Source organism: Zea mays, chromosome 2 (genome assembly GCF_902167145.1).
Source record: "Zea mays cultivar B73 chromosome 2, Zm-B73-REFERENCE-NAM-5.0, whole genome shotgun sequence".
NCBI lineage: Eukaryota > Viridiplantae > Streptophyta > Magnoliopsida > Poales > Poaceae > Zea > Zea mays.
Genome location: NC_050097.1, coordinates 217932598 through 217952444, shown reverse-complemented (window position 1 = coordinate 217952444; position 19847 = coordinate 217932598). Strand labels below are relative to the sequence as shown.

Sequence of the window (19847 nt, the reverse complement as noted above, 5' to 3'; positions counted from 1 at the left end):
AGCGTCCAGCGGCGTGGCTGGGCCGTGACAGCCTCATCAACTACCAAGTCCCAACACTGACCAGCCAGTTATTCAGAAACAAGTACACTACTGGAGACTGGACTGTGTCATCCGTCTTTTGCATTGCATGTAACAAGAGAAAATTAGAATGTTTGGAAGGAGACAATGTACAACCAAGACCAATCGTCGATCAAGCTGATATATTGCATTTCATCCTTCCTCGCCTCACAATCCGGCTTCCGCGAACTCGATTATGTACACTCCAAATCTCCAATCTTCCATACTTCCTACTACGACTCCGACCCTCCACAGCACACCTCCGCACAGCATTCGTAGCAGCCGAGGCACGCTAGAGCCGCACAGACCTGTGCCATCAGAATAGCACACTGGTCGTTCATCCTGTTGCACGCCCTGATGCAGCACATGCAGCAAAGGCAGTCAGCGACGCGGCTGCAACAGCCAGGTCCCTTTTGGAGCATCACAATTTTCTCTGCTGAGTTCACGTCCCAAAATCCTGTGACGAGATTTTCCCTTGTAGCGTCCTTGTTAGTTGTTACCGAATCCCAGTTTCAGCCCATGGAGCGGGATCTGTTGCTCATCTCTGCCTTTCTGTCCTTTTAGTTTTTGCTTGACCTGATCAAGTACACAAAGCTCAGCAAGGTCCCTTCACATCAAACTATTCAGAAATTGCAGCCAAAGGGCCAACAACAAATAGTCATGAGCTAATTATTGGCAAAGACTCACTTCTAACTGATTTATATTTGGAAAAGGAACATAAGTGATCAAAAGTTATTTCATGAAAGCCCCTACACCAAAAAAAGAATGAATATCATCGAAGAATAATATGTTGGACCTACCTTTTGTGTTCCAGTATTGTCCAAATTTGTTTGAAGTAATACCATATCTGTGTACTCCGATGGAACACCATTTTGTATGCTTAATTTAATCACCTGCAAGATTGATAACAATCACTTTTATTCAACTATGTGCAAGAGAGAACCAAAGCAAAAACAAACTACTCACCACAAAGGTTAGATGGAGGTCATTTGGCTGTGTTTGTGGTGTGTTCTTTTCAAAAGCATTTCTAAAAGTCTAAGTCTTTGGCAAATCAGATTGAAGTTGAGCAAACTTATTTATTCATAATTTCCCTCACAGTAAATAGCAGTGCATTTCAGTTCTGTTACTTTGCACTTGCATTTACACCATAACATAACACAGATCAAATTTTGGGTCTAGGGCAAAAGGACAAATGTAAAGCTAAGGAAATCTAGGGAAAAAGCCATGGTTTGGCCAGTCAAAATTTGTCCTTTTGTGGCGATAAGCCAAAAAATTGACTAGCCAAAATCGGGAAGGCCATTTATGGCCAACCGAACTGACTCTTAGATTTTTTTGTCAGCCAGAATTTGGATTGGCTGGTCAGCAAAACTTTGGCATCCAACCAAACGAAGGCCAAGTTTCCTTGGCATGGCCAAATATTTGCTTGAACTGCTAGTGCCATAAACTAAACATTAAACACACCCTAGTGCAACCATTTGTCTGACCAAATACCCCACCTTTCTCTCCAGTTGTTTGGCCGCAGAAAGCCATGCCTTTGCTGTCATAAGATCAATATGTTGTGTCACCAATACCTGAAATTCATACATAAAAATCCTTGATGAATACTTCTTCTGTCCCAAAATAAATTTCGTTTTAGCCTTTTTAATAGATTCATACAATAAGTAATATATGTATTTTGTATGTGTCTAGATTCATCATCATCTATTTGAATATAGACATCAAAATCAAGAGCTAAATCGAATATTAATTTGGGACGGAGGGAGTAATATTTTTTGGACAACCACACATATTTTGACCAAAGCTAAAATGTACAGCTCCCAGGAAAATTTTTACAATAGTAATACAGATTGTTTCACAAAAAAGTTTTAAAACTAAACTTCTTAATGATTACCTATTCTAGTCAACAAAAATAAAACCGGCCCACCAAGTGAAACATTTCAAAGGTGAGTTTTAAGATAGGTGTGCCCACTGTCCAGAAGAACATGTGGTTTGGTAGAAACTCTTTTTCTCGAGAATACTTCTTTGACGCATTAGTTGGCTACCCAAACTTTGATAGATCAAGAAGGTTGTATTATCATGTTGCAGTTTTGTCGTAAATCAAAACTCAAGTAGAGAAGTGACATATGGAGGGTAGTTAATATAGCTACGGGTTTAACAGCACCTACGTCGATTATTCACATGCTAGGAAACTGGCTTTCAGGAGTTGCTACAAAAGAAAAGAGTATTATTCTTGTTGGGCTGACTGCCCTTTGCTGGGCTAATATCTGGCGATGTCGGAATGATTTAATTTTTGACAACGTCATATATACATCTTTTATGCATGCTATTTTTAGGGGAACATATTGGCTGCGGTGTTGGGCATTGCTGCAGCATGAGAACGTGACAAAGGAGAACATCCAGGCGGTGAGCCGTATCCTAGAGATTATTGCCATGGAGGTTTTTGCTAGATATGGATGGAAATATAATAATAGACTTCGTCCCTCGTAATGTACTTTGTTCCTGAGAGATCAGCCAATAGATGAAACAATGTAACAATACGCTGTATGCGGCTCCGCAGAGGCAGGAATCAGTTTCCTTTATCTAAAAAAGTAGAGAAGTGACAAGCATAACTTACAAAAAAAAAACTTCAGCATCTTACTTTGTCAAGAGTTACTTCCTTTAGTTGTTGGACCTTCAGTTCAATCAGGACTTCCTTCATGTCAGCTAAGTAACCTTTAGCTTTCACTGTGTCTGGGAATTTTCCTCGGTATTTTCCAGACACACACAAAGGAGAATTTGCTGAAAGGTCCGGAATGTACTCAGAATCCACCTAAAGAATAAAAGAACAGCAATTAGACAACCAAAACTGGTACTTTTCCAGCAGAATCTTGCTTCTGGAATCAGGTACCACCGTGACATAAAATGGTAAAACATTCAGCATTTGATGGCATCATGAACTTTGAAATGTAATTTGGGTCTGCCAAGGTCAATAACCAAGGCATATAGATTGCACTGTCACAAGCATTTAAAATAGGATAAGTAACAAAAAAGTATAACCACTAACCAATCATGCACAAACTCACTTCAAATTCATCAAGATGTGTCATAGCATCAATGGAGATATTTTCCACAATTGTACTTGATGCTCTCCTGAACCACTTAACAATCTGATTCTCGATTGATGCTGGAAAACAGATTCACTAACAAATGGTTAAGTTAAAATCATATATTCATATATTTACTAGTCCGATGCATGCATATAGCAATCAGACTATCAGAGTGGCGATTTCTGAAAGATTAAATTCGTTTATTGAACTCTAGATCAATAATGCACACATAATAAAAACATAGACCTTGTAACATGGAGAAACTAAAGCAAATGAGATCAGAACAAATGAGAACAAAAAAACTTTCTACCTCTGAAGACCCAGTATACAAAACAAAAAGGTAAGGCCTATTTTTCGTCTTTATATAATGATGCGCAGTTCTATGCTTTTGAGGAAAAAATGTTTTTTTTGGTCCATGTCATGGAGATTTAGAAAATTGGATAAAATGTATATATAACCACAGCTAGAACTGATTATATCTTATATTTGCAATACATCAACAAACAGTGGAATCATGACATCATACCATATACATTGCTAATTCTACATAAACGATAATAAGAAAGATACGTGAAGCCAGATCATAATGCAAGACAAGGAGAACCAAGGGTACCTGTCTCAAGTGCAGCATTGTAATGTCCTTTGCCAACTGATGCTAGCATGCGCAGGAAATAGTGGTTACAATATGATCCTAGCATGTTGAAGTCACAACATCAGAAAACTTAGAAAACATGAAATATCTAAAACATAACTTGACAAACTACACAAGAAAGACCAAAACATAGTTTGATTCACAACAGTTACAAATCACAGATTTAACAATCCTATCGAATTACACGCAGTTTTTGTTTGCATAGGAATAAACACTTGCATATAAAATTATGAGAAGACCATAGGTAAAATAAGGCAGAAGAACTTAAGTTCAGGTCAAGAACTAAGGTACTGCAAAAATTGCATTTTGATTGCAAGTCACAATAATATTACCTAGTCCGAAAGTAGAAATTCGGGGAGATTTAGACCCTCTGTTGGTGACTTCGGTTTTTGTAGTTTGGCAGATGTTATGCTCATCATCAACAGAACCATCAGTAATAAGATATATTTGCGGAAGTGTGTCATGAACACTTGATAGTAATGCCATTGCCTTACATGAAGAAATGACCAGTATGAATAACAAAACAGGAGAAATCCGGATTGTAAAATAAGAAAGTTCCCAACTGAGGTTCTTCAAAATGTCATACCTCACTCAAAGGATGCATAATATCTGTGCCACCCTCAGCAACTAAGTTTGCATTCATCCAATCAGTTGCACTTGCTATTGCTTTGTCATTTACTTGCTCCAAACAGGAAGAGAATGAGTGAAGCTCATCATTAAATGTTATAATATTGAAGTAATCCCCTTGCACAAGCTCTGAAAGAGCGGTAGAAACTGCATGCTTGACATTCTCAAGAGGCTTTCCTTGCATGCTTCCACTTGTGTCAACAACAAACACAACTGCTTTTCTGAATACCTATTGAAATAGCTTAAATGAGATAAAGGACCACAAAGTATATTTCTTGAAATACAAAGGGGGCACATGACTATGAACTTCTGGTCCGATGAACCAAAACAGGTACTAAAAGGAGAATAGAGGCGAATGAGAATTTAGAAGAATCCCAAGGTAAAACTCCATGCAGCTTAAAAGGAGCTGTATCAGCTTGACATCCCTGGCCTTAAAATAGAAACATTCCAAGTGCAGGGATATCAATCAAGGTAATGTTGCAAGTAGCAGCAACTAACCTTTCTGTTGCCACTTCCAGGTAAAAGAAAAATGCAGAAGCTATCTCTATCATCATAGTCACATAATATTGAGGGTTGCACAAACACACCACCAGACAAATCACCTGAGTAAACCTACAACATATCAACATAAAATTTAAATTAGGCAGGGGACAGAATATTCAGCAAGATTATAAGTTTTAATCTGCTGAATATCGTGATGAGCTAGATTCACAAGATAGTTCAGCATCGGCCTGCAGGGAACATCATTGCAGAAACTCACACTGTACGAAAAATTAAAAACTTTGCTCGACCAATTCTCAACAATGGCTTCATGCAGGAAAAACAATTTATCTCCTTGCCTACTCTTTTCCTGAATTGAAAATTAAAAAACCAGAAGATCAAACCTATGCGGAGTTCCAAATGCTCCAAATGCACATCAGGAAAGTTAATAAAATTAGATCACCTTCAACGGGTGGCTTGTTCCTTGCAGAAAAACCTCTTTACTGAAACCAGTGTTCGCAGTCAACTGAACTTTTTCCCTCTTCATGAACACTTTTGGTAATGGGTTGACAAAGTATGGAAAATGGAAAGGTATGTCAACAGAGAAACACCCACTATCATATAGTAACTTCTGAGACCATCGAAATGTAGCACAGATATCTGCTCCTCCCTCAACCTTGAGGGATGAGACAAGCAGAAAATCAGCAAAGCGTGATATAGCACTTCCAGTCATCAAATGTAAAGCACCAGGAGACCAAAGCACATACCTGAGATATTGTCAAGAAAAACAGATGTGGCTTCAGAAGGCCACCACTCTCAATTTTTGCATGATTCTCCAAAGTTTCTTCTACTTCGATTACTTGGGTATTATATGATCTTCTTCCGACAGTAACCTCAGCGCCTAGAATTGAACCCTATTAGCCAAACCGGTCTTAGGTTGAGACCAATCCAAATGGAAACATATGTTTATAAACAATGTATGTAAGCAAGACTGACGCTTGGGTTGATTTTATAGTGATGTATATCAATAATGGACGGAATCAATGCATATAAACAAATGGTGAACAGAGAAATTCTGATAAATAATCTGCTGCTCTCACCTCTTCTCTGTTTATGACAGCACTCATACAGTGACTGCTTCCTCCCCTCCTTGTCAATAGAACACTAGTAGTGGGGAGTATGGCTATAGTGGTAGTAAGGTAGATTAGTACCAGGTAATGCGATCATGGCTCATTGTTCTGAGCAGCATGGCCCTTGTTGACTTAATGCATATTTTGAAATGCTATATATAAGAACATGGCTGGCTGCAGCGTGAGTTCGAGCAGCCACACTTCCACATGTGTTCGTGTGTGTGCGCTAACCTCCAGCCCATTCAGTGTGTGTGTGTCAGTGTGAGGCGCTGCTCACCTGGGCAGTGTGTACATGTGGTGCTGCCAGCAGCTGCTAACAAGATGTATCAAAGCCACGGTGATCGCCGGCGATAGCTGACGCTGTGCGCGGAAGTGGTGACAAGACTCCACTGGGCACCCCACCGTGGACATAGAATGCGTAATGCCAAACCGCGACAACGTAGCGCGAAAACCCGATCGTGCTCACCTGCTCCTGCTCGCCCAAGGGCACGACGAGGCGCACGTCGCAGTCGCGGCTTCGCGTGATGCAGTGCAGCCACCAGCGCGCGCGCAGGGTGACGTGCGCGGCGTCGAGCGCGCAGTCGACGGCCAAGTCGACCTCCTTCATCTGCAGCGGGATGAGCGCGGGCGGGTCGAGGTGGCCGTAGACGTAGGGTTGGTAGCTGGGCACGTCGGGGGTGTCGATGGCGGCCGGGTCGGTGACCACCGCGTAGGCCATCGGCGCCGTGGGGAGCAGCCGCGGGTCGGGACCCGACGCCGAGGCGGACGACATGGTGCGCTCCATCCCCGCCGGCGGGCGCGGCGGCGGCACCCCTCCCGGGAGCACGAGCCGCTTCGAGAGCTTGAGCCCGTCCTCCACCGCGCGCGCGAAGTCCTCCATGGCGAGGCGGGGCGCGCGCGAACGAATGACAATCCGCTAGGGTTCCGGCGCGGCGAGCCCGACGGCGATCCCGGGAGGATGGCAGAGGGAGAGGACGAGGCGGCGATCTGGCTGGTTTTGATTTGGAGGGAAGGTGGCGGGGAGGGAGGAAGACGGAGCGCGCCGCGTCGTCGAGGCGTGTTATTTGTTTGGCCACCGCTGCGTCCGGGTGAAGGAATGAAGGCGAAGGGCGAGGTGGTTAACGAAGAAACTTGCTCCTGCACATTCACCATCGCCCGGGGAAGGAAATGGTGAGCCGTGGGTCGACAGGGGCAGGAGGGCTTGCTGCCGGGCTGGGGCGTGGCCGCCTGCGTGGAAGGGATGCGCCGCCGTGTGCGTAAGAGAGTGGCGTCGCGTCGACATGTGGTGGATTCTTCCGTCGTATCGTGTTGGGCGATCCAGTGAGATTGGGTTATAGCATATACAATAGAATCTTCGTTTTTCTCTCTCTATTTATTTATTTTATTTATAAACATTACACTCTATATATGTTATCTCTATAGCATATACAATAGAATCTTCGTTTTTCTCTCTCTATTTATTTATTTTATTTATAAACATTACACTCTATATATGTTATCTCACTCCAACAGATTATCTATTTAATTTGGCTAGTCAGGTGTCTAATAAAATTTAGCTAGTGAGAGAGTCGATTTAGAGAGTTTGATAATTTGGCGAGCCAGATAGCTAGTATGTTGTCTGTTGAAAGTTATTTGCTATTTAGTAGCCAAAATTTGGCTTTGCAAGTTATTTAGCTAGTCTCTTGGAGATAATCTTAGGGTGTGTTTGGTTTGACTTTTGGCTTTGGCTTTTGCCCCCCTAAAAGCCAAAAGCCAACCAAAGGGGTGGATCCAGAAAGTAGCTTTTTCTAAAAGCCGACTTTCTCGTAGTGTAAATCTGAAAGCACCCGTGGACCTGCTTTTAGTGGCTTTTCGGATGGAACTGTGAAAACATATATCGAAGAATTTTTAACGACTTATAGTGGTTTCCACCAAACGATTTTTAGCTTTTTAACAGCTTACAGCCTAAAGCAGCTTTTTCCACAGCTCACAGCCCACAGCAGCTTTTTTCACAGCCACAGCCCAACCAAACAGACCCTTAGGCTATTCACAATGGAGATTTCGTAGCGCTCTTTTCAACACACCCACATCATCCAAAGTGTCATGAAACTCAGAATGAAACAATGCCTTTCAATGTAAAAAATCAATTTACTGTTTTATAGACTAACATACCAATTAAATGATGTAACTCACTGTCCATAAAATTTAGTAAAATATGTAAGGATGAAACAAATCACTACACTTTCCAAAGATCTTAGAAACGAGTTAATATGGTTTCATCTCTATGAAACTCAATTATCTTAAATGCTATAACATGTCATTAAAAAATCTGATGTGACACAATATTATATTTCCTTATTATTAAAGCAGCAAGGAAACGCGGCCAAAGAGCCTATCCATATCGGCCGAATTTTCTTGACCGTTCAATCGTTGATCAACGATTCCTATCCTCTCGCATGCGGTTGTGTGTGTAGGCTTCCAGGTGACGCGTAACGCTTATTCTCCCCTATCCTTTCTCTGTCTCCTTCCTGCATTTCGCACTCCCTCCCCCCGTACCCCACCCTTCCTCGCTCGTCCGCGACTGCGGCGACAAGCCTCCAGATCCCGCCGCCTCTCCCCGTACCCACCCTTCCCCGCCCGCCCGCGACTCCGGCGAGAAGGCTCCAGATCCCGCCGCCATTGCTCGAACAGTCCCGGTAAGCGCGGCGGCTCTTCCCCTTCTCCCCCCGTTCGTTTTCCTTGCTAGGGTTCGTCGTCCCCTCCTCATTCCCCTTCCCGAAGAGCTCTCTTCCCTTGTCCCCTCGTCTGTTTTGCTTGCTGGGATTGGCAAGGTCTAGCTCTGATGGAGTGAGGGACTTTTTTTCTTTTCCTCAAGGTCTAGCTCTGATGTACACGCATGCATCAACCTTTGTCTGGCCTGGTAGCAATCCATAGCATAAAAAGCGTTCCGCTGATGATTGTTAGATTATATAAGAAATTTTCTTAGAAGGTGTGCGATCCTCGTTGGCCATATTCTGCATTCCAGAAAAATTATTCGTCCGAGAATTTTGAACACAGTGGGTATATTTCTGAGGTCCACACGTTGTTTTAGTCACTTAATCAATAGCTTACGTTGTTGGCCTTCAGCTAACACTTCTGTTTTTAACCCTATATTGCAGGTGGATGAAAGCCCTGATGGAGATCACTGACCCACGGGCCTACCTTACGCACAGTTTGCCCGCAAAGAGAGGAGCGGAGGTGACAGACTGTGCCATCGAGGCTCCCAATTCAATTGTGTTCCCCCAGGCCGAGAATAGAATGCACGCTCAAAAATAGCATACCATCTTCAAATAGCCCGAGGAAATTACCAATTAATAGGTAGTATCTGTTCATTGTTGCGCTCATATTTTAGTGCCTAATAGATGTTTGAGGAAATGCCTACATGCTATGATTTTCTCCAGATTCTGAGTTTCTGAATCTAGGTGTTGCATAACACTTCTGTTTTTTTACCCTATATTGCAGGTGTATGAAGCCCTGATGGAGATCACTAGCCCACGTGCCTACCTTATTCACTGTTTGCCCGCAGAGAGAGGATTGGAGGTGACAGACGGTGCCATCGAGGCTCCCAAATCAATCGTGTTCCCCCAGGCCGAGAACAGAATGCACGCTCAGAAATAGCATACCATCTTCAAACAGCCCGGGGAAATTACCAATTAACAGGTAGTATTTGTTCATTGTTGCGCTCATATTTTAGTGCCTAATAGATGCCTAAGGAAATGCCTAGATGCTATGATTTTCTCCCAGATTCTGAGTTTCTGAATATTTGTGCTGCATTTCTAAATATTTGAGTTTGCATACGTGCTATGATTTACTCACAGATGCTAGCAAAGTATGTACATCAGCCATGCATTCTAATTCTCCTACTATGCGCTCGAACTCGCTCCTCTAATCTACTGCAGGGGTGATATTGTTGAAGTAGATACATGGATTAGTGCTAATGGTAAAAATGGAATGCGTAGACATTGGCATGTACATGATTCTATAACAAGCCATACAATACTAAAGGTGACAAGGTTCAAATCTACGTCGTGCTCATATGTCTATATCTTTAATCAATTTTATTAGCAATTTAATTCTACCAGCTGCCATGTTACGTTTGACACAACACTTATAGTTTCTCTGCTAAAAAACAACAAATCTTCTAGGTGCACCACCGGCACCCTGGATCATTATTGTTATTTTTTGGTCATTTATTCGATATTTGGTGTCCTCTTGCTCCTATTATCCTATAATTCATCTGCTTGATAATCTCTTTTTGTATAATGATGTTTTATTGGCATTGCAAGGTTTACCACTGTCTACAACACACAAGTTTGGATTATATCTTGTGTCTCATAAGCAATTTGGAAATAAAAGGAAGTATACATTTTTGTTATTTAGGTGACTGATACTATCTATCACTACAAAGTAGAAATCTTGGAGTTATACATTTTATTAGGGAGATGAAGACTATTTATATTAGTTTTAGATGCATTCGGTACCCCCTTGTTTTTCGGTGTCATGAATCATGGCCACATGAGAGAGAAATACATGCACATCCGCACATGGAAAAAATGATACATGTGTGAGTGGATAGTTCATCTATGAGCATAACTAAATTGAACCCTGATGATCTTAACCTTAGATGGTTATCGAAGGATGACATTGGGGATTTGGACCATCTTCGCATTGGTGTTGTTATTACATTTTTCATCATGTTAGAATTTAGTGTTTAGGAGGATTTATGGGTGGCGTTTTATTAACAAAACTGCAAATCTTGTGTTGCAAGGATGAACTCTTGATTTCAGCGCTCTCCAGTATTTACTGATTAGGTTATGACCAGTAGTATTATTTATTGTGTAGTGCAGTACTTCTGACTTTTGGTAATGTGAGGGTGTCGGAGAGGGAATTCTTCGACCGGGTGGCGGAGTGCACCCGCCCTAAATCCTAAGATGAGGAGGGGGCTTAAGCGTTTTGCCTGTTGGTAGATGAACGATGAACTCAGGAACACGCGAGGATTTAGAGTGGTTCGGGCCGCCGGAGCTTAATACCCTACTCCACTGTATGTTGGATTGCTGTGAAAGCTTGAGAGCTGAGAGTCTAAGTCTAAGTTCGGTCTAACTGTGTCTGAGTCTGTCCCTTTGTAATGTTGCATGCCTCCCCTTTTATAGCTAAAGAGGGGCGTACAAGGGTGCTGAGCCCCGACATGTGGGCCCAGGAATATAATGGATGTAATATTTGGAGTTGGTGGAGCAATCTTCTTGCACCCTGACATCCGCGATCTGCGTGGTATTGGCGTGCAGGGAAAGCTTCCCTGGCAACGCATAAGTGATGATGGACACAGTGCATCTTGCAGCACGGGCGTACTGTTTGGCAATGGACTGGACAGGCACGCCGCCTGCAGGATGGCCTGGATGCCGCCTGCCAGCTGAGTGGACAGGTCACAATAAATGCTGAGGCGGCACATCGCCTGTCAGCAGGGTGGACAGGCGGCGCATCCTCTCCACAATAAATGCAGAGATCGTGCGGCCTAGAGGCCTTACGTCAGGCTCCGCCCGCTGGCTTACGTCACGGGCAACAAGCCATGTGGCAGCATCGGGTCTCCGCCTGAGCGGGGAGCGCAAGCGCACAGGATAAAGCCTGGACACGTGTCAGTACCGGACCCTTGCTTAGGCTAGGGTATCCCCTGTCTCGGGACCTCGTTATGGGTGGCCCAGACCTTACTCGGAGGGATCCGGACCCCATCCAAGGGACCCAACACGCTTACTTAGTTACTTGGAAGTCCCGGACCATATTTGGGGGTTCGGGCTGTGCGTGCAGGGGTCCGGTGCTTCCTCGTGGAGGTCCGGTCCAACAGATTGCATCCTGGGACATATCATCTTTTCCGGCCATGTGGCGCCCCTGGAGTCGTCCACGTGGTGGGGTCGGGTGCTGTTCACCGCGTGGCTAGAGATTACCGCACAGGCACCGTGCCATCATACTGTAGTAAGGGGTACCCCTGATTCAGGGTACCGACAGAGAGCATGAGAATAAGGCAAGGGAAAAAGGCATAGACACTAGAGGAATCTGTTTAGAATTTTTGGGTTGATTGTTGCTACATATGTCGGTGTTTTGGGTCCGACCGCACACCTGGGGTTACCCCTCAAGGTGTTTTTAGGAGTAGGACGGTGTCGACAACTGTAGCAAAATGGTTCATGCCGATTGCACGAGGGACAGTGGACAAGATTTGCAGGTTCGGGCCGCTTAGAGATGCGTAACACCCTACGTCCTGATGAGTATTTGAGTGCGGTTACAAGAGGGCTCTCTGGAACTGAGGCACAGAGAGTTTACGTGAGTGGCTAAGTAAAGTAGGGTCGATCCTTCTGAAGGGGTGCCCCCTAGGCCTTATATACTCGACCGTGGGGCAGTACACGTGGATATGATAACAACAAGTAGCTGAAAGATAGTAAACCTCTTGAGTTTATCCCTACGTAACCCTTGCCGACTTATCCTCGCATGGTTCTGTTGCATGGGGGCTTCAGCGCGGGAAGTCGAGTCTCTGTTGCGATTTACTCGCCCGACGTTGTGGGCCGTCCGGGTTTGCTCCAATCCAGTCTTACATCTTCTCTGCTTCGTTGATTGTCTCTCCCCAGGCCCACGAAAGAACGACCTTACGATTTATTGGGCCCTTGGGCCTTTCGTGAGGTCTTTTATCTCTTTAGTGGACCCGGGGGATATCTATCCCCCACAAGCCCCCGATCTTTGGGTTGATTTAGAGGTAATCAACTCAAAGATCCAAGGCCCAAGAAATGGCTTCCTGCTGTCTTTTCTTGCTCCGATCACTTGTTCGACCGAAGTTTAGTTTTGTGCTTGTGCCTTAGAGGTCGGCATTTTGAATTGTAGAATTCTGGATTTCATTGGGTGCACCGGAGGTGCACCCAATGGGTGTAGCCCCCGACCTTTGAGTAGATTTTAGAAAATGATCTACTCGAAGGTCTTCCCCAGAAATTATCTCTATGCGCGCTCCTGTACCTTGGTTGAGGATTGGTCTTTTCAATCTTGTCCCATGCCTTAGAAGTCGGCACTAAATCGGTTTAGAGTGATAATCCATGGGGTGCACCGGAGGTGCACCCAATGGGTGTAGCCCCCGACCTTCAAATGGATTTTTTAAGGATAATCCATTCGAAGGTCTTCCTTTCGTGCCTCTTTGCTGAAAATCATCCCTTTCGTTTGTAGAAATTGGCATGAAGTTATTTGCATTATGCTTTGGAGGTCAGCATTATGTCATCAATATTTTGCTGCAGAGGTCAGCATATATTTTGTCTTTAGCAGCCGAGTTTGCAATCCATCCATATCTTGCTAGGTAGTGCAATTTATTTGCTTCTGCGACTGATTGGACGTTTGATGGACGTTCTCTGTCTAGTCTTCACGTCGCTTCTGTCGGCCATATTTTGTACTTCGCTGGCTATATTTGGCTTTCCTCTGATCCTTACTGATATCTCATTTTTGTCTTGAGGTATTCACTGCGTGCCCTGCACAGATGTGACCGTTTTGAAAAATATACTGATAATTCCTGGGCGTCCCCCCCAATGGGTGTGGGCAAGGGACGGCTTGGTACGCTGAGTGTTTTATCCGGCTGCTTCTGAGTAGTAATGTGATGGGACGGCGGGTGTAATCATATCCTTTGCGCTGTTGACTGGAGTCCCAATGGGTGTAGTGTTGCATGAAACGGCGTCAGCCGCCTGACGTGTCTTCAGACGAGTGAAAGTACTTATTGAATGCTTTGCGACTGTTCAGTGACCGCGGTTGGAGGTGAGCGGTTGTCTTTCCCTTCTATAAATAACGTCGTTGCTCCTCTGGTTTTTTCACATCTCTTCGCTGTTCTTTACTGCATCCTTCTCTTCTCTCCCGTCTGCTTCCGCCATGGGCAAGAGTAACAAACGCAAGCGCGAGCCGACTCCTCCGTCGGAGGACTTCGGCGACTCGGAATACTCGGAGGAGGAGTTCTCCTCCGAGTCCGAGGGGTCTCCGACTCCCGTCTCTCCCCCGACGTCGTCTGATGATTCAGACGACTCCCAGGAGATTGCCGCGGAAGTCTGGACGTACATCCGGGCCGTCGAGCGCTCCGGGCTCGAGGGCTCGGATGAGTCGGAGTACTCCTCGGATGAGGAGGACTCGGACGGCGGTGAGGACGAGGATGACGACGACGACGGCGACGACGACGACGACGGTGGCGACGGCGACGGTGACGGCAGCAGCAGCGGCGGGGGCAGCAGCGGCGGCGACGGGAGCAAGGGCAGCACCAGAGGCGGCAGCAACAAGGGCAGCACCAGGGGCGGCGGCGGCGGCAGCAGCAGCAAGGCCAGTGGCTAAACGCCACTGGTCTTTAGATATTAGTGTAGTGTAGTTAGAATAATGTAGTAGTAATGTAGAGTAGTATAGTGTAGTATAGTAGTAGTAGTAATGTAATGTAGTAATAGTAGGGAAGCATCAACTCGCAAAGAGTTGATTTGTAAGCTTATTGTCTTCCCTTAATGAAAGAATGACGTTGGCTTCTTCTTGATGACTCGCTTTGCTTGATTATGAAACTGATTCTTTTGAGATAGTAGATGAATAACTTGGGCATCACATTGACGCTTCCAGAAGTAGCTGCCGAGTAATCTTGTAGTCTATGTCGACGTTTTAGAAATAATGCCGAGCGACTGAACGCTAGATCAGCGTTTTAGAGGCAACGCCGAGTGATTGAAGGTCGTCGTCGGCATTTTAGAAGTAATGCCGAGCGATTGAACACGAGATCAGCATTTTAGAAGCAACGCCGAGTTATTGAAGGTCGGCGTCGACATTTTAGAAGCAATGCCGAGCGATTGAACACGAGATCAGCGTTTTAGAGGCAACGCCGAGTGATTGAAGGTCGCCGTCGGCATTTTAGAAGTAATGCCGAGCGATTGAACACGAGATCAGCGTTTTAGAGGCAACGCCGAGTAATTGAAGGTCGTCGTCGGCATTTTAGAAGTAATGCCGAGCGATTGAACACGAGATCAGCGTTTTAGAGGCAACGCCGAGTGACTGGAGGTCGCCGTCGGCATTTTAGAAGTAATGCCGAGCGATTGAACACGAGATCAGCGTTTTAGAGGCAACGCCGAGTGACTGGAGGTCGCCGTCGGCATTTTAGAAGTAATGCCGAGCGATTGAACACGAGATCAGCGTTTTAGAGGCAACGCCGAGTGACTGGATGGTGACGTCGGCATTTTAGAGGTAATGCCGAGCGACTGAATATGAAATCAGCGTTTTAGAGTCAACGCCGAGTAATTGAAGGTCGCCGTCGGCATTTTAGAAGTAATGCCGAGCGATTGAACACGAGATCAGCGTTTTAGAGGCAACGCCGAGTAATTGAAGGTCGCCGTCGGCATTTTAGAAGTAATGCCGAGCGATTGAACACGAGATCAGCGTTTTAGAGGCAACGCCGAGTGACTGGAGGTCGCCGTCAGCTTTTTAGAAGTAATGCCGAGCGATTGAACACGAGATCAGCGTTTTAGAGGCAACGCCGAGTGACTGGATGGTGACGTCGGCATTTTAGAGGTAATGCCGAGCGACTGAATATGAAATCAGCGTTTTAGAGTCAACGCCGAGTGATGAGGTGGCGCATCGGCTTTTTGGAAATAACTGCCGGATGACCACGTGGCCTGCTGGGGTTTTGGAAATAACCGCCGGGTGATGACTGGGCACTTTTTGAAACGGTATCTGGCTCGAGAATATCCCATAAGAGCTGCGCTTTTAGCCGCCTTTGCTTTCCGTGCCCTAGTTCTTGCATTCCCGCATCTGAATCTTCTCTGCCACTCGCCCCCTACTCTGTTCGCCAGTGAGAAGCAAGATGGCGCCCAAGAGGAAAATTGCGAACTCGTCTGCTGCAGTGATCCCCGCAATCGACCCCAACAGTCAGTTACCCTTCGCAGGTAACCACATGTCTGTTATTTCCGAAGCTGAGCTTCTCCGCCTCGTCTCCATCGGGGTTCTTCCTCCGCGGGAACTCTGTTCTTGGCGGATTTGCCACGGGACTACTGTCCCAACCGAAGATACCCACGAGTCAGTAGTTTATGCTCCTTTTCTTCTCCGCGGCCTCGGCCTTCCCATCTCTCCTTTTTTCCATGGCCTTCTTGACTTTTATCATATCAACCTGACCCATTTGAACCCTAATTCCATTCTCCAAATCTCCATCTTCGTTCACCTATGCGAAGCCTACCTCGGTGTGCTGCCGCATTTCGGTTTGTGGAAGTATCTGTATCATTGTCGCCCTGGGATGGCCGGGGGGCAACACCAGCTGGTCGGAGGTGCCAGTTTGGAGATGCGCCGTGGGCGGAAGACTGAGTATCTTGAGATTCCCCTCAAAGATAGCATTAAAGGGTGGCATCTGGAGTGGTTTATAGTTGATAATTATGGAAATTCTCTCCCCTCCCGGTCAGGAAGACAGCCAGACGTTCGTACTCCGAGTTGGACTGAGTCTCCCACAGATCAGGAAGTGGCCGAGGCAGGCGTGCTGCTTACTGAAGTCGGATTACTGAAAGAGAGAGGTCTGACTGCCGAAGCTGTGGTCACTGATTTTGTTTTCAAGAACATTCAGCCACTGAAAGACAGGGCCTACCCGGCATATCTGTATCGAGGGCTGGCCGACTCAACTCGGGTTACCAATAGGAGAATTCCTTCTGTTGATTTGGTAAGCCGACTTGAAATGATCCTCAGGGGTAAAGTTTCAAATGTTGGTGCTCCAGTGGCATACTCGGCTTGGAACCTACCCCCTCCCAAAGCTTTCACCCTTTTTGTGTCAAATCCGCCTGTGACTGACAGCAATTTGGGCCTTAGAGTGCGACCCTCTGCTGAAGAAGTCAATACTTTGGTCGCTTCGCTCGGGACAATCCCTGATGATGAACGGCAGGTTTATTTTGAAGTGCCTCTGAACCCTAGTGATGCCGACATAAATGATATGCTTGATCTGTTAGCTGAGGATTCATCCGATGCTGCTCCTGATGGTACGTTGGCAGTGGTGCCCCTTCCAGAGGTTGATACAACTTTGGATGTCCCAAAACCTATCAGCACTCGACCGAGGCGCCCTAGCCGAACCAGTCAGCCCGAGCCTTCTGCTGATGAGCAAAAGAAAAAGAGAAGACGCCTCCGGCGAGTATCCAGTTTTGATGAGGACGCCGGTACCTTAGCTCCTGCTGCTGAAGAAGTGCCTGCAACTGGTCTTACTGACACTGATCCCGATGGGTGTGCCCAAACTGTTGCTGATCCCAATGGGTGTGCTGCTTGCGTTGCCGCTGTGGAGGATGAAGAGGAAGAAGATGAAGCTCCCTTAACTCGGAAAAACAGTCGGCAGTTCATCGCCAGCGGTGGAAGTAGTGGAGTTCCTTCTCCTGCTTTGTCTGCCCTTATTGGTCTGCAAGAACTGTCCATGGCCAACTTTGATCAAACTCTAGAGGATATGGTCCCAGAGGATTTGCTATCAGAGCCTGTGGATGTTGATGCAACAGAGACTTGTGCTGCCGTGCCCGATGCTGGGTTGAGGTCATCCCGTGCCTCGTCGACCTTAGAGCATGATCTCGAGGGTCGGGATGCTGACTTGGATTGTCCTGGTCCCATGGAAGTAGCTGAAGGCCCGTCAACCTTAGAGGTGGTTACGGCAGAGAGCTTGGACCCCTTGAATAGTGCTGACACGCGCCCAGCCCCCGAGGATGTCGCTGGGGAAGACTTAGCTTGGGTGAAGAGTATAAGCCACTGCCCAGCCCCCGAGGGTGTTGCCGGGGATGATCCGGCTCAAGTGGGCAGTGCCAACTGTGACCCAGCCCCCGAGGGTGTCCGAGCAAGGTCTCCTTCCTGCACTTCCATGGATGTTCATGCGGGTTCACCTCCACACTCTGGCGGTATAGTGGTGGCCCAAACTCTGGATCAGGGGGTCGCTTTAGAGGGCAGCATCCCCACTGGTCTGGCGTTAGGCTCTGTTGAATGTATTGAGCTCGTTCCTGCTGGTCCGCTGCAAGCTGCTTCGGGTGGTGGTCTGGCACCTGACTATCAGCTGATTTCTCCTGACTTAGGAATCCCTTCGTTCTTTTCCAACCTCCATGTACTGTGCTGTACTTTAGCTTGTTCTTTACGTTGCATGAATTTTTGTCATTATGCTCATCCGCTTCTTCTCATCAGGCTTTGGTGGATGGGATGGCCAGCCAGCTGAAATCGCAGGGTGCTTCCATCCCAGAAGTGGCTTCATCTCTTGAGCGTTGGAATCCGGCGTCGCTTCATCGTCGTGTATCCGAGTTGGAGGCGACTAATGCGGGTTGGTGCTCTTCCTCTTCTTCCTTGCCTTTATTCGTGGATTGTTTTACCTTCTGACCTCATTTCGTTTGATTACCTCTTGATAGGAATGACTCGGTAGATTGCAGTTCTTGAGGAAAAACATTCCCGAGATCAAGCTGAAATGGCTCAACGGTGTGCTGACTTCGAAGAGAAGTATTCTCAGAGCCAGACTGAACTGAATCAGGTCTCCGCTGCTTTGGATGACGCCAACGCTCTGAGTTCTTCTCTTCATGCTCGGCTTGACTCTGAAAAGGTAACTTACAAAACCGTGCTTTGCCTTATTACATGCTTGGATTCTGAATGAGTTGATTTTTGTTTGTAGGAAGAAAAACGTATCCTTGCTGCCTCTCGCGACAATCTGGACAGATTGTATCGAGACTCTAGCAACTCGCTAACCATCTTGGAGAGGAGCCACCGTTTTACGATGGAAGAACTGGACAATCAGCGTTGCAGGCTGCAAGAATCTACAGATGAAGTGACCCGCCTCACGCAATTGATATCAGCAAAGGATGCCACCATCAAGGGACTCCGAACTTCTAAGAAATCCATTGCTCAGGAGTTAGAAACTGCTCAGCTGGCTGCTAAAGTTGCCGAGGAAACTGCTATTACTCTCAAAGCTCAGCGTGATAAAGCCCTGGACAAGGCTATTCGGGCAGGACGAATCTTGATGAGAAGACCCGGCGTGGTTGTCCCTGAAGACATAAGAGCCGATGTGAATGCTGCCCCCGATTCTTCGAATCGCCCTTCTTCGTCAGTCGTTCCTGAGAAAGACATTGGAAAATAGAGAAACATTTCGCGTGCTATGAGCGCGCGGTTAGCATGATCAGGTACTTGTTAGGGGTTATCGGCTTATCATTCGAATGACATGATCACAGAATTTATTAATTTGCAAATTTGTGGTACGCTGCATGATGATTATGAAGTTTGTTTTCGGGATATGGAAGTCATCCCCTGAGCTGCGTAAGCACGAGTAAGCTGCACCGGCTTGAGCCATCACTGACTTTAGCCGATAGCTCCGTTAGTAGGGTATAGTGGTCACCCTGAGTTAAGTAAGCGTGAGCATGTTGCACCGCCTTAAGTCGTTGCCGACTTAAGTCGATTGCTCCGTTTGTAGGGCATAGTGGTCACCCTAAGTTAAGTAAGCGTGAGCATGTCGCACCGCCTTAAGTCGTTGCCGACTTAAGTCGATTGCTCCGTTTGTAGGGCATAGTGGTCACCCCGAGTTAAGTAAGCGTGAGCATGTTGCACCGCCTTAAGTCGTTGTCGACTTAAGTCGATTGCTCCATTTGTAGGGCATAGTGGTCACCCTAAGTTAAGTAAGCGTGAGCATGTCGCACCGCCTTAAGTCGTTGCCGACTTAAGTCGATTGCTCCGTTTGTAGGGCATAGTGGTCACCCCGAGTTAAGTAAGCGTGAGCATGTTGCACCGCCTTAAGTCGTTGTCGACTTAAGTCGATTGCTCCGTTTGTAGGGCATAGTGGTAACCCCGAGTTAA

General features: G+C 46.2%; 1 protein-coding gene and 1 pseudogene across 2 annotated transcripts; one reads left to right on the top strand and one right to left on the bottom strand.

Annotated features, from left to right (window-relative positions):
• Positions 1-83: 83 nt before the first annotated feature.
• LOC103647844 (uncharacterized) lies at positions 84-7337 on the bottom strand (annotated as a pseudogene).
• Positions 7338-8510: 1173 nt separating this feature from the next.
• Positions 8511-19388, top strand: LOC103647843 (uncharacterized). 2 transcript variants are annotated; one of them, XM_035965484.1, is made up of 4 exons: positions 8511-8707; positions 9170-9368; positions 9513-9710; positions 10337-19388. In XM_035965484.1, the coding sequence occupies exon 4, from the start codon at positions 15880-15882 to the stop codon at positions 18229-18231; it is 2352 nt and encodes a 783-aa protein (XP_035821377.1). In that variant the 5' UTR covers positions 8511-8707; positions 9170-9368; positions 9513-9710; positions 10337-15879; the 3' UTR covers positions 18232-19388. The 2 variants fall into 2 exon arrangements, with proteins under 2 accessions (XP_035821377.1, XP_035821376.1); XM_035965483.1 differs by having other exon boundaries at positions 9950-19388.
• The last annotated feature ends 459 nt before the right edge of the window (positions 19389-19847 follow it).